Below are 14,998 nucleotides of genomic sequence, written 5' to 3'. Positions count from 1 at the left end.
TATGTTGTTCCGTGTTTGGCATGTTCGTGGGTCATTGCATGGCTCCTGGGTGGGTTGTTATACTAGATGGCTATGAATCCCTGCTCTCATCTTATATCACCCTTATCTACCCATCACCATATATCATGTCTCTATCAATCTATCCTCCATTCCCACTCTGACTCATCCCAAAGCCATTCTACTACTTTCATCTCCTAAATAACTCTGCCTAAGCTCTTCCCTCCGCTTCCTCATCTAACTCACCAAACCTCACTTTACTACCATGACCTCCCAAACAACCCTACTAAATTCACCCTCATTTATCTTACCTTGCTACTATGATCTCCCTAAACCCTTTCACAGACTCGCCCCTCCTCCATCCTCCTTTACTAATCCCAGGCCTAAATCCTATTACTATATACTCACAATTAACACTTCTGGATTCTTTCCTCCTCCACCCCTCCATTACTCCAGTCAATCTAACAAACTCTCATATCCGCAGCTCAAATTAACTCATAATAATACTAAAACCATACTCGTATTTTCCTATACTAATCCATCACTAATTCTTGTTGGGTTCCGGAGTAGCATGCTACTCCCCAAAAAGTGCTTCGATGCTTCATCAGGGGTAATAAGCGCTATATAAATACTATTACAATACAATACAATAATAAATGGAAAGAGTGCCACTATAAATGAAGAATGACCATCTCCTATGAACTATATGGTGTGGTGAAAGCTGCGTTCATTCCTCATCCGAAACAAATCACTTTTCATCTCGCAAAGACCTAACAACCTTGGCAAGCTATGGTGACTTCTCACGTGAAATGACACAGTTATCGTTCATTAACAACAAGGGAGGTCAGGTAAGTCACTTCAGGCCTGAAATGATGCTCTTGCCACCTCTTTATCTTTCTATGATCTGAAGCCTAATGACGTCATACCTCACCTGAATCAATCCTCATGCCGTGGTTGATCATGAGCTTGATGGTGGGACAGTTCACAGTGATACCCCACTTTATATTATATGTTCTCGCTATCTGTAATGGACTCTATGGGGTAAGGAAGGTCATAAGGCACCCTTACCTGATACGATGCTCTTGCCATCTCTCATGAACTCTATGGCATGGCAGATCATGTTAGGCACTGTAATACGCAACAGCTCTTTGTTGCTTGGGTTGTGCCAGACACGAATATCACTCTTGGAACAAGTGGCAAATAGCTCCGACGTCCCGCTAGGAAAGAAAAGAAATGGAAAGTTATAATGTAGGGACAGCACCAGGAGCAGCACAGGAAAAAGAACATGAATATGGTTAAGTGGAAAAAGTGTATCACCCATAGAGAACTGATAGATAGAAAGAAGCTGAACATTATTTTTCCTGCCTCCTTCACTTGTTCAGTTGGTGCAGGTAAGCTCTACTGTTTCAAATATTCCTTTCCACAGCTCCATCGAAAGATGGCATCAAATGGACCCATTGGTAAAGCGTCTAGTAAAGCACGGCCTGAAACCGATGGTCCCAATGCAGCCATGGTCACTGGCACGCCAAGAGTGACAAAGGGTGTGCACGTCTCCCAGCATGCTTCGCGCTTGCAACTTTCAGATATGTTTTTAGTTAATGGACTTTTTGTATACGAGCCGCAAGTCATTAGCAATGGCATAATTCACATGAGCTACGGTATGTAGCATGAGGGTGGCATGTGCACATTACACAGTACACGTATCTTAAACGCTTCTTGCTATACATAGTTTGTATTTTGGTGACACCACAATGCACCAAAAATGCACCAGCCCACGGTCATTCCATGAAAATTACTTGGAGTCCCTCTTCCCCTTAAGATATGCATATGCAGGAGGCTTTCATACAAGTTCACCCTTAGGCCTTGAGAGGTAATAGGACCAGGTACAGTCCTTTCGTATGTCGAGGGTGTCTCCGCCGCAGATGACCGCACATGAACCCATGCTGTACTCACAAGGGGAAGATGATGTCATTCACGGCTTCGTTGTGACAGGTAGTGATAAGCTCCTCCTTGAACTCCGGGTAGTTGAAGCGGTAGATGTGCGTCTCCCCCGTTCCCACGAAGAACTGGTGGCCCTGGCCTCGCAGGCTGATGGAATTCACAGAACCTTGCAACTTTACTGACCTGGACACGAAGAAATACGCTTTATTTACCGTATAAATGACACATGTATTTATCTACAAAAACGCTTCTCCAGAACAAGTATCCTTTTGAGACTCATCTGCAGAATAATGCTTAACTGCCAGGGCTCCTCACTGACAGAAAACAATCATTTAAATAATTATTGGGAACGATTTAGGAAATGGTGAACCTATGAAGGATAACCAGCCTGTACAAACGTCCACACAGGCCCATGAAGTTCCCTAGTTTTCCCTTTTTCTCCCTCTAATTGCCAATTGTTATTCACTATCATCTCTCATTATTTTGTTTCCTTTTTTTCTATAACCTGCCTAGAACCACCTTTCTACCTGTTTCTCATTTCAATTTTTAATATGCAGTCTCCCTACCCCCCTTCATTCCTCCAAGATAAACAAGCATTTGCAATTGCTATGGCTCTCGCATTTGCTCGAGTTAGAGCTATTGTAAACTAGTCAGACTTTTCTTGCCACATAAATTGAAAATGAAAAGTAATACAGTTTCACATAAGTGAGCCGATTCAAAGCGCCACGGTCGCAATGAGCGTGAAGGAGACACACAAAAGGAAAAAAGTAGTTCTCTTGCAGGCAAACGTATCGGCAAAAGTGCAATTAGCCATGTAAAAGGGTCCATGTCCAAGGCAGTAACCAAACCGCCCCAAGGAGGAAGAAACGTAAAGAATTCACCAATGATAACAAAGGATTTATGAAGGGCAAGCCCATGAATGAGCAATAGTGAAGGGCCTCAGGTGGGCTTGGATAAAAGCCCAAATAGATAACAACAGGTCGGAAAAGCAGCGAATGTGCGCTGCTATGCTCGACCTAAAAAAGGGCATTGTCTCCGAAAGGATTACCTTAATATATTTCAGCATTAACCAACACAAGGGTGGAAAGTGTTTTTAACTTATAGGCCCTAGTTCTGGAACCACACTTTTGAATCCCTCTCTCATTCTCTCTTGCAGGCTGCTTAGATTTATATCAGTGCACTGTCCTTCACTGCACTTCTCCTACAGATCTCACACCATCTTGCTATATCATTTGTGCAATAAATCTAATCTTTCTTTATATGGAGAGAGTCCTGTTGCGAGCACAAAATACAGAATGAAAACAATTAATAGAATTAGGTGCTGTTAACATGCAAGAGTCAGAAGAAAGTGTGCTGTATTTTTGACAATTAAGCATTTTAAAGTTGACATGATCAGATTTACATTCTGTGTCAAACACTGCGTATTTTAAATTTGTCTGTGCACTGAAAGTTAAAATTATGAAAGTATGCCACAAAAATAATACTGGGTCTGATTCTGAGTGCACTGAAATGTGAGTTTTAAAAGTTGCACTGTGCACCGCGTTCATAGATTAATTCATGAAATAGTAAAAATGTGCTGTATTTCCTGTAATGTCTACTTTACCAATTTATGAGCTGCCAGAGGAATACGTAATAACGGTTAAACAGTCCAGAGTGTTGTCTTTCGAATAGAACATTATTTATTTATATTTTCAAGCAGCTATTGTTTAGCTCCCCAATGGCATTTCCACTTGCACTCATAGGGCCAGATGTACGTAAGTATGGGTTTGCCAGCAGCACAAGAGGAACACCACACATCCCTCAATCGATAAGGAGCTGTTCCTGAAGGCCCCCTCGCTAAAACATTTCTGGAAGACCTCCTCTCGGGGTAAAGAGATGGCTTTGCCTTTTTGAGAGAGGGGATGCAACCCCAAAATAAAATGAGTGAGGAGAGACCTAAACAAACTGGGAGAGTGCGTATTCTCTTTCAGGCCCGGAGAAATGGAATGCATGAGACAGGAAGTCTTAACACCAAGAGAGCAAAAATGGAGATCTCAAAAGCCACACAGAAGATTTAGAAAAGCGATCCTGTAGAAATGATGTACTGATCCAAGAAGTATCCAGAGATTATTTAGAGTCCTCATCCTTTCGAAGCTACTCCTACCACGCTGGATAGAACTCGTAGACCACAGACTTTCATGTTGCAGGCACTAAACCGCCAAATGTACTCACAAGAGTACATTATTATCAGCATCGGCTCCTCCGCTAAGGCAGAGGAGCATTGCTGCACTTCATTTTAGCAAAAGGGAAAAGTAAATGATGATAATAATAAAATGATTATTTTTTTCCTGGGATTAAGGGGGCGGGTCAGGGCTGGAGGGGGCCGGACGAGGGCTGGAGGAGGGGTAAGTGCACTATAAAGTGCGCATATCTTTTGGCCAGCCATGTTGGGCCGGCCAAACAGACATGTGCACTTAGCATGTTCTCTACACGGCAGTATTGCTCAGCCGAGTGGGGAACATGAACAGGCTCCCATTCCCAATCTGAGAGCAGAAGCAAGCCAATCAGACTAATCACGACGCTGCTGTCATGCTGGTAACAGCAGAGTCATGATTGGCTGGGACCCTATGTGCTGCCAGGGCGGGGACCAAAGGAGAAGGTAAGTGGGTTTTAAAAAAAATGAAAAACATTTTTTAACTCCCCTCCCCTGCCCCATCTTGTCTGTCCTTCCCCGCCACCCCATTCAGTGGGAGCCACCACTGAGTATTATAAACAAAAAATAGACAATTACAGAGGCAGCAAGAAAGACACAGATTCCATCTGTGGGGACCACTTGACAGTCTTTTACCAAGTCTTGGCCTGATCATCTTGCAAAAATGAACTTAGTCTCCCTATACAAGCAGAAAGTGTCCAGTTACTCTAGCCACTCATTGTTTTTCCAGTGGGAGAGACAAACTCACCAAAATGAGATAGTGATAAGAAGCAAATTTATGCCGCAGTTCATAGATGAGAAGATAGGCTAAGCAGATTCACCGGCTCCCACCAAGACACAACTACAGTAGCACGCAAGGAATGATGGACAGAGCCACAGGATGTAAGAATAGCTTGCGGCCTACTAAAAATGACACATGTAGAACAAGCATTGGCAAAGAGCTATTGGCTTTGCCCATGTCTTTTAGCCGTGTTTGACAGCAACATAACTGTTGGTCACCATCGCAAAAAAGTTAATGGTGTGGCGTAGAGGAGTGTGGAGTAGAATGACAGATTGAAATGGAGCAGAGTGGTACGGAGTGAACTATTGTGGCACGGAGTGGAGTGGAGTGGCGTAGAGTGAAGTGGCATAGAGTAGAGTGGCATAGAGTAGAGTGGCATAGAGTAGAGTGGCATAGAATAGAGTACACTGGAGGTGTGTAGAGTTGAGTGGCCTAGAGTGGTGAAGAGTGGTGTGATGTAAAGTAGAGCAGCATTGCGCAGATTGGAGTCCTATAAAGTGGAATGGCGTAGAGTGGACAGAGTAGAGTGGGACAGGGTAGAGTGGCACAGAGTGGGGTGGAGTGGCGTAGAGTGGTGTGGAGTGGCGTAAAGTACAGTACAGTGGGGTAGAGCAGAGTGGCATAGAGTGGAATGGAGTGGTGTAGCGTGGCGTGGGTATTGTGGAGTGCTGTAGAGTGGCATAGATTACAGTATGTGGCGTGAAATGGGTATAGAGTAGAGTGGCTTGGAGGTGAGTGGTATAGAGTAGCGTGAAGTGGCATAAAGTGGAGTGGGGTAGAGTGGCATAGATTGAAGTGCTTAGAGTGGCCTAGATTGGAGTGGCGTAGAGTAGAGTGGCGTAGAGTAGAGTGGCGTAGAGTAGAGTGGCACAGAGTAGAGTGGCACAGAGTAGAGTGGCACAGAGTAGAGTGGCGCAGAGTAGAGTGGCGCAGAGTAGAGTGGCGCAGAGTAGAGTGGCGCAGAGTAGAGTGGCGCAGAGTAGAGTGGCACAGAGTAGAGTGGCACAGAGTAGAGTATGTTGAGTGGAGTGGAATAGAGTGACATCGAGTGGGCTGAAGTGGAATAGAGTGATGTAGAGTAGAGTGGAATAGAGAAGAGTGGTGTAGAATGGCGAGGCGTGGAGTGGAATAGAGTAGAATGGCACAGAATGGCATAGAGTGAAAGTAGAGTGGCAAAGAGTAGAGTGGCACAGTGTAGAGTAGAGAGGTGTAGAGCAGATTGGTGCAGGGTGGCATGGAGTAGAGTGGTGTGGAGAAGCTTAGATTTGAATGGAGTGGCATTGAGTGAAATGGAGAAGCATAGAGTGGCGAAGAGAAGGAGTGGCGTAGAGTGGTGATGAGTATAGTGGAGTAGAGTAGAGCGGACTGGCATGGAGTGGAGTGACGCAGAGTAAAGGGGCATGATGTAGAGTAGAATGGCGTAGAGTGAAGTGGCATAGAATGGAGTTCCATTCAGTGGAGAAATGTAGAGTGCAATGCAGTGAACTGGAATGGAGTACACTGGCATAGAGTAGAGTGGAATGGAATGTGTAGAGTGGAGTGCCATAGAGTCGTGTGCTGTAGAGTAGAGTAGGTTAGAGTATAGAGTGGAGTGGCGCAGAGAGGAAAGGGGTGGAGTGGAGTAGCATAGAATGGAGTGGAGTGACATAGAGAAGCATCAAGTAGAGTGTGTAGAGTGTAGTGGCATAGAGTAAAGTGGAGTAGAGTAGCATAGAGTGGTGTAGAGTGGCATAGAGTGGTGCAGAGTGGCACAGAGTAGAGTGCCAGAGTTGAAGTGAGTAGAGTAGCATGGAGTGGCATAGAGTGGAATGGAATGGTGTTGAGTGGAATACAGTGACGTGGAGTGGAATGGTGTTGAGTAGAGAGGCACAGACTTGAGTGGTATAGAGTGCCATAGGGTAGTATGAAGTAGTGTAGAGTGGTATAGAGTAGCATACAGTGTAGTGACATACAGTGATTCGGAGTGACGTAGAGTGGTGTGGAGTGGTGTGTTATAGAGTGCAGTGTCAAAGTGTTGCGGTGTACAGTAGAGGGGTGCAGATGAAAGTGGCATATAGTTGCATTGTGTTGAGGGGTGTGAAGTACTGTGGAGTGGCACAGAGTGGAGTGGTGTAAAGTAGAGTGGCATATAGTGGAAAGAAGTTGTGTAGAGTGGAATGGAGTGGCACAGAGTGGAGTAAAGTGGTGTAGAGTGACAGAGTGGAGTGGCATACAGTGGAGTGGAGTGGCATACATTGACAGAGCGGAGTGACGTGGAAAGACAGAGTGGCGTGGAGTTATGTACTGTGGCGTGGAGTGGCATAGCATTGAGTAGAATGGAGTAGAGTAGTAAAGTTGTGGGTGTAAGTAACTAAAGCATGGAGGTGTGCAAATACATGCAGTGTTGTGAATTGATTAACTTTAAAGAAAACCCAATGTAAAATAACAGTGCATTTTTGGAAAGCATTCTTCAAAATAAAAGCTTTTCTTTTAAGAGCAATCTTCAAAATAAAAACACATCCTTTGAAATCATTTCTCACCCTTGTTTTGTAATTACAGACTATAATTTAATGTGCCCGAGTGGTGTCTCAATATTAATAAAGCATCAATAGAGATGGCAGAAAGGGTGAAACCAACATAAATAAGAAGCCATAGGCCAGTGTTAAAAGTAAGAAACCATATTGCATGTCCAGGAATAATACTGAAACACTTATATAAAAAAAAATGGTGCTTTGCCAAAAGACAAGGAAGAACAAAGACGAGGAAGCACACATGTACCTGGCCCATGCTCAAAAGAGGAGCTAACACATGAAAGGAAGGAGGCCTACGGGAGTGAAGCAATCAAAATATTGCAAATAAAAGTAACAACAAAAACAACCAATGGTATGCTTGGGGAGGGCTGTAAGTTCACTAAATAGTAAACAATACATCTCAGAGCACAGTTCATGGACTCTAGGTGAGACCTAAAATGAAGGCCGACTGCTTACCACAACCTAAGGCAAGTCTGGAGCAGCATGATGCACATCTAGCAATAAAGATGATGAAACTGAGAAAAGGGCCTATAACAACATGACTTGCATTAGGGATGAAGCCACTACAGTAAAATGGAATAATAAGGGGGCGGGAGTGGAGAGGATGAAGAAGGAACATGGAAGAGACCTACTAGTGGTAGACAACCATGGATATAACTGCATCTCTGGCCGGCAAAACATGGGTGGACTGGGGAATGTAGTTAACAGTTGAAGAACCTTAGGTGTACTAAATGTTTAGTTCAAGACACTGTTTCAGAAAAATGCCAAACAGTAGCAGCATAACACAGCTTTCCCACCTGTGCACGAATGAGCTGAAATCCTTTATATACTTTTATAAGCAGCTCATTCACAGAGAAAACTATCAACATAGCAATTGAGAGGTCACCTCAGTTAGTACACGTTCAAATATGGCTTTGTAGAGAAGGAAAAAATTGTCATCCTGGTACTACTGCACACTGGAGTCTTGTGAATTGACTCAAAACTGCTATAAGAATCATTGCAATGTACTTGTGAACAGTCATCATCTTGTGCCCTGGACACCAGCAACTATAGCCAGCACACTATGGCCACAAGAAATGTAGAACTCACTTGATGGCTTTGTAGTTTGGACCCTTACAGAGTGACAGCTTCCCATCTCCAGAACCGATGATAAAATCTCCTGTCTTCAGCAAAACCAAAGCTGTGATCCCCTATGAAAGAAGCAGAGAGAACCCAAAATTCATACAGGATCTTAAAATGGCTTGTTCCATGATGTCACACCTTTTCTTTCTCTTTATCATTCAGATTGGTGGTGCTGGGATCTTGAAGACAACATTTCTTTCCAGCTTACACCATGTTTCATCTGAGTTTTCATTTCACTCCCCCATCCACCTATTATCAGTATGCATTTCTTGAGAACGCATGCATCACCAACATCTTGAATATCCACTTGCTCTCACAATCACCACAAACAATTACACTTCCCTTCCATCCTACAGACCTTGTACAACTCACTGAAATGCTCCATTACCTGAAACAGTGGCTTTACATCCATCTCACATATTCTGTACATCTCATTGAGCTGCTGTATCACCACAAACAGTGGCTTCTCATGCATCTTACACATCCTGTACATCTCATTGAACCGCTCCATCACCACAAACAGCAGCTTTGCTTTGCTGTAATATCCTGTAATCTTCTGAGCTCTTCATAATCCACAAAATGTAAATCTCTTCAGAGATCTCCTCTACCGCCAAAAAACAATAGATCTCTCCATGTATCCCTTGACCACACACTATGCCTCTATTCCAAGATTTCATCTGTAACCCACATCCTGCACGTCTCCACAAAGATCTCTCTCACACAAACATCCTGTATATCTTCTGGGATTTCGCATGAAACACGTTTGCTGTGCTTCTTTTTATGTGTGAATAATAATAAAAGGATTCAAGAATTTTTGTACAACATTGTGTATTTGATCATTTGTTACTCTGATTTTGTGTGTTGCTTCTCTAATGTGTAAAAATTATCTTCATGCAGAACATATGTCCCTTTTGAGACATCTGCACCACCTGCTCAGTCCATCTCCTCAGATCTTCATTTACCAAGGCAGTCTATCTCAGACATCTCCATCACACAAGCCCTGTAGATCTCTTCAGCAAACTCAGTAACTCAACAGCTGATCATCTACTTAGCAATATCTTTCATCTTTCCCAGTCCACAACTGTAGTGATATTTGAAACCCACACATGATACATTTCTCAGAGATTTCCCCATGCCGCACTTTTACATTACGAGAGATCTGAATCTGAACAAGTTGCACAGAGAGGCTTGACTCATTAAGGTGATCTTCAGGGGGCACTTTATAACACTCACAGACAGGGCCCTTCTCAAAAGGTCACAGAGGTTGTTCTGACTCTTAATGAGAAAGAGACATATTACTTCCGGAAAAGATATTGCTAACTTATTCATAAAAGGTGCCAGTGCAGAATACTATCCATGAAGCTACAGATTATTTCAAAGATGCTAAACCAATGAAACTGTGTTCTGGATATGCGGAGCGGGGAAGGTCCGGACGGCAGCCATGATCTACTGTTAAATTCACTTATGATTGTATTGACGTGATCAAGTAGGCTCTCCGCTATTTCCGTTGGGGCCCATCCTGGAATTTTAGGAGAGTTCCTGTTTTCACAAACATATACTGATTACAGCTGTGAGGATTAGGTATGATTAAACTTAGGCCCTGAAGAATTGCACCTAGATCTCTTTAGACGTTTTTAGAGAGAAACATGTTGACCTTTTTCCATTTAGGCAGTGTAGGGATATCCAACCCTGCCTTACACATGGTTGATCCCTAGAATTTAGGGCTCTTTGATATTTGACTCAATTTTTTGAATAGGGTAAGACTGACATTATTCTTTCTTCCCCCCTTTTGATTTTAATCTTGACAGAGGCCCATATCCTCATTAAACATTTCACTACATGGTCCTTCTAGCCAATTTTAACAGTTCTCACACCAGTCCCACATTATTGCATTCACTTACGGCATCTTTCTATAAAAGATCTCCGGTAAAGAGCCCCCATGAGGAGCCCGTCAGACATTGTAGTGCCGGTCTGACGAGGAGCAGAGCCTGATGAGGAAGCATGTCACCTATTTGTGAGTGAGGACGCTTGTTCTTGACTAAGGTTACTCACAGGAACCATAACTTGTTTTCCCCTGGACTAAGGTGAAAACATCATCTGCTTGCTCTTTTTGAAACTGTGCATTCATAGTTTTTCAATACATATGGGAGTACATGCACAGGACCACTTTTTCCTAAATCTTCCACTATTCTGAGCCCTTCTATTTAGTTTTTGACGTCAAACAGTTTTTACACACAATCACAGAAGGTCTTCCAACTGAGGGAATGTCATGCGCATGAGGATGGATAACCTATTTTGTGTAGCATGCCTGTGCAGTTATACAAGGCAATAAGGATTACGTTTTGAAAGTACTGAAACACCAGGTGATCATGCTAAATAATGTATAGCTGTGGTCAAGGGTCTTGCCCTATGCCCTTGTAAGGAGGCCCATCCTAGAAAGGATGCTCTTGAATAGCCCTCACACCCGAAGAATGTCTAGAAACAACCTCTGGAATCAAGAGCAATAATAATCTTCTGCTTGGTGTTAATCCTTAGGAGGAGAGTTATGGCCAGATCCATCCAACATCCAAGAAAGATGTTGCAAACTCTAGGGATGTCCTCTGAATGCATCAATTGAAAAGCAGGGAGGTCCATAAACCACCACCGGTATTGCAAGTTCGAAGTGATCAGAAGTTTCTGCTGCTTCTCCTCCAAAGGACATTTGGCTAGATTTGTATGTGTGAAGAATTATAATGAAAACTGCCTGACTATTTTATGAAGGAAAAAGGGAATCCTTCCTAAAATTATGCTCTTAGATCCTGGATGTAACTATCTTCTGTATTTCTTGCAGATACAAGCAGGTCTTCCCAGGGAGCTTAGCAACAACTGAAGATATCTGCAAGAATTTAGTTGGAACAAATAGATTGTTACATTTCCATCTGAAACTGACTTATGCTTTGTTGACCAATAAGGTACATTATTACTATTTGCTAGTCTTCTGCTAGGAGTCAGAGCCATATGAAATGACCTTTAAAATAATTCTGCATTTTATTCTTCTCTCCTTATGAGCTACTATATAATTGTTGTGCTGGTTGTTGGGCTAAAATTGAAATCAACATAGAGATAGGGACGTGGTTGGAGCCAAGTAGATAGTTCTCACTTCCAGCGTATTTTGCTGAAAAAAAGCTGCCTTGTCGATCACTTTTCCTGAGCTGTCAGGTGACCCAGTGTGTGTACTGGATAGCAGGATGGACGTGACCATCACTACTCACTCAGATGTGACTCAGCTTTAGTCAGATTGCATCGTTCTTGAGAAGATACTTTCAATGCAACCAAGATGGAGGTGCATGATGCCTCTGTGCACTCTGGGTAGGGCAGGGACAGGGGTGGGGAGGCAAATGAATAATAACTGCTACATGAAAGACAGTCCATCATTCAAAAGCTGTTATAGAGTAGCTGCTCGCAGCATCGCCCCATTGACTCAGAGCCAGCAGCTGAAAAATAAAATATTATATTATTGTTTTATTTTTCAACCGCTGGCTGCTGAGCCAGCGTGTGCAGGAAGGGGCAGGGCCAGGCCAGGGGAATGGGGAGGAGAAGTGGAGTACACTTAAAAGTGTGCATGTCAGTTTGGCAGGCCGTGGCATGCGCGCTTAGGTTTCCCCATCCCAGCTGTGTTGCACAGCTGAGTTGGAGAAACAACACAGACTGCAGTGCACTGTCTGAGCGGCAGACCAAGACACTCAGACCAATTCTGGTGCAACCCTCATGCTAGGTATGGCATGAGAGCAGTGCCAGGATTGCGTGGAGAGCTTGTGCTGGTGTTCGAGGGACTGCTGGGACACGATCAGGAGAGAAGAGGAGCAAGGAGGGCAGCAGCAGGAACAGTACATTTTTCTTTTTTCATTATTTCCCTAATCTCCCCCCCCCCCCCCCCCACTTGAGATTTGTGGTGTTCACCACTGCTCCTGTACTACTAGTAAGAGAGATGCTGCATTGGCGGCACTTGTAATCAACATTCTTTAGATAAATAATAGACCCCTTGTTTCTGAGAACCTTTTCCTTTCTTTTTTGGGTACTTACGTGCAAAAATATTTTGCTTGCTAGATTTTAAACCAAATGAAACATTTCATTTATTCGCTTTTTAAAACAGCAATTATATTGTTTGTTCTATTTTGCATAGTAAAGTTCCACTGCTCTTTATTAGGAGGGAATACTGCAAAAGTCAGGAAAAGAAATAATTGCAGGGGCCTGTTTAAAACCAAGGACCTGTCTACTGTGGAGGGCATTAGACGTTCAAACTGCATTGCTTTCAATAAAGGTTTTACTCCTTAAATGTAACAAAGATGATTAGCACGTTCAGAGATGCTGATCCCTCCTTCTCTTGAGGCCAGCTTCCCTAACAGGCCAAGCATAATATAACTCAACGTCTTCAGTTAGGAAAAAAACTCCACACATGGGGAAACGCTAGATTGTCCTTTACCTTGATCTGAAACTATCTAAAGAGATGAAGAACACTTTTTTAAAAAACTGTATCCAGAAAGATAAAATGATCGTTATCAATTTAGGAAGGTGTGTTGGGTTAGACCCATTCAAAGTCCTAAGATAAAATGCAAATATATACAATTATAAAAGCAGAAACAATCAATTAAACTAGACAAATTCCTGACAATTCATAATTGTAGTGCCCTCCTTCATTACAATATACACTGGGCAGGCCAATCTAGCCCAAAATCAATCCTATAAATACCCTACTGTTTAGTGATAACGGGCAGCTCTTAATAAAGTGACAGTGCTTTGCTTTAGAACCCAGCAAAAAGGGTATGCTGATGAAACCTTCACCCTTCCTACTCTGGTGTATAGCGTCTTTAACAATTAAGTAATAATAAGAACGAGATTTAATCTAGGTTACTCTTTCCATCTCTACTTAAAATACTACATTAAAAATTTAAATATTAAACTATTTTTTAAATATTTTCATAACCCTACCAGCTAATTCATGCAAGGCTACATTATATCATTCTACAATCGTTCTCACCCTTCCCCGTGGTAAGCTAGCTATAATTTGACAAGTCGAGCCTGCCTAGCTCTGAGGTCATCTATATTTATTATGAGCATGTCTTATCACATAAGCAGTTTGTAAGGATGGTTTAACCCCTATCCAATACCATTACAATATTATGCCTCGCATACTACACTCCCACACCTTACAAGGTAACCTCCCGAGTGTGCTCCTGTAAAACTCCTTGTATTTCAATTAAGAATCGGCCTAAAGCACAAGTCACATTTAAAAATCTCATTTCTACCAGTAGGTTGAGAGCTGGAACCCAGTTGTTAATATTATATTCCCGGAAAATTGGCTTTAAAAACTTCTTGCGTACATCTAAAAACTACAGTCCAATAAGATGTGTTGGGCACTACATTTTTGTTTTAAGCCACATGTACATAAGCCCAGATCATCTCTAATTACCATTTTAATTTTTTGATCCATATAGCAAGGGTTTAACCCAACCCTAAATTTTAACAGCTCATCCCTTAATTTAGGGTTGGGTAAGATCTCTATATAGGGGAACTTTTCCTCATTCCTCCAGCCATACAGCATAAACTGGGTGGATATTTTCCCCTCCAGAAACCCTAGATCTGCCTCTCTAGCCCTTTTATTTACCATGGCATGCAATTCCTGTTTTGGAATCTGTTCTCTTTGCCACTGAGTAGGCAGTAAGCATAGAAAGACACAGATCTTTTCTAGCCGTCCTCTCACTTGGGAAGCCCAGTTCAGCTTACTTGTCTGTATTTTCCTTTTACATAATCGTGCGATTTTGAGAATCTCCACTTGAGACAGGCTCAACCAATATTTCAATGAGGCTTGCATTCCCTGGTAGCTCCACCCAGTCATTTGGCATTCCACCCTTATAGCCTGAATCATACTTGAGGGGGGGAACGAGAGCAATCGTTTTACATATCTGCTTTCTTCAGCATCCCAATTCAGCTTCTCGGCAATGGTTAGAATTTCCACCCCAAATTGAAATTGAGGGCGCACCATAGCATTAAAAGCGGAAAGTACTGGGTGAACGGACGGTGCTCCATACTTCCAACTAAACTGCTTTAGTCCCCAAACCGCTGTTACTGCAGTGGTTTTTAGTGTCTCAATGTGCTCTTTCCATATTAGTTCAAAATCAAACCACATACCTAAGTATTTATATTTATCAACTAATTCTACTTTGTCAACTCCCAGGTACCAGGAGAATGCCCTCTTTCTTTTTCCTAACACAATTATTTTTGTTTTGCCCAAATTTACAGTAAGTTTGTTATTTTGACAATAAGTGTAAAAGGTGTCTATTTTTTTTTTGCAGCCCCAGTTCCGTCATGTGAACTATCACTAAGTCATCAGCTTATAATAAGCATGAGCGGGGCCAGGACACATCCTTGTTGCAGCCCATTCTTTATAGGGATCTTCTTAGAAAGAGCTCCATCAGT

General features: G+C 42.6%; 1 protein-coding gene across 1 annotated transcript in view; it reads right to left on the bottom strand.

The window, feature by feature from the left end:
- Positions 1-14,998, bottom strand: part of CFAP52 (cilia and flagella associated protein 52) — a 76,709-nt gene that overhangs the window by 15,025 nt on the left and 46,686 nt on the right. The window contains exons 7-9 of the mRNA XM_069200324.1: positions 8,510-8,610; positions 1,951-2,121; positions 1,066-1,214 (exon numbers count right to left, since the gene is read on the bottom strand). Of these exons, the coding sequence (XP_069056425.1) occupies positions 1,066-1,214; positions 1,951-2,121; positions 8,510-8,610 (421 nt within the window). The remainder of the gene's footprint in view (positions 1-1,065; positions 1,215-1,950; positions 2,122-8,509; positions 8,611-14,998) is intronic.

Source organism: Pleurodeles waltl, chromosome 7, assembly GCF_031143425.1.
Source record: "Pleurodeles waltl isolate 20211129_DDA chromosome 7, aPleWal1.hap1.20221129, whole genome shotgun sequence".
Taxonomy (NCBI): domain Eukaryota; kingdom Metazoa; phylum Chordata; class Amphibia; order Caudata; family Salamandridae; genus Pleurodeles; species Pleurodeles waltl.
The sequence above is the reverse complement of the archived record's forward strand: the minus strand, read 5'-3'. Positions and strand labels throughout refer to the sequence as shown.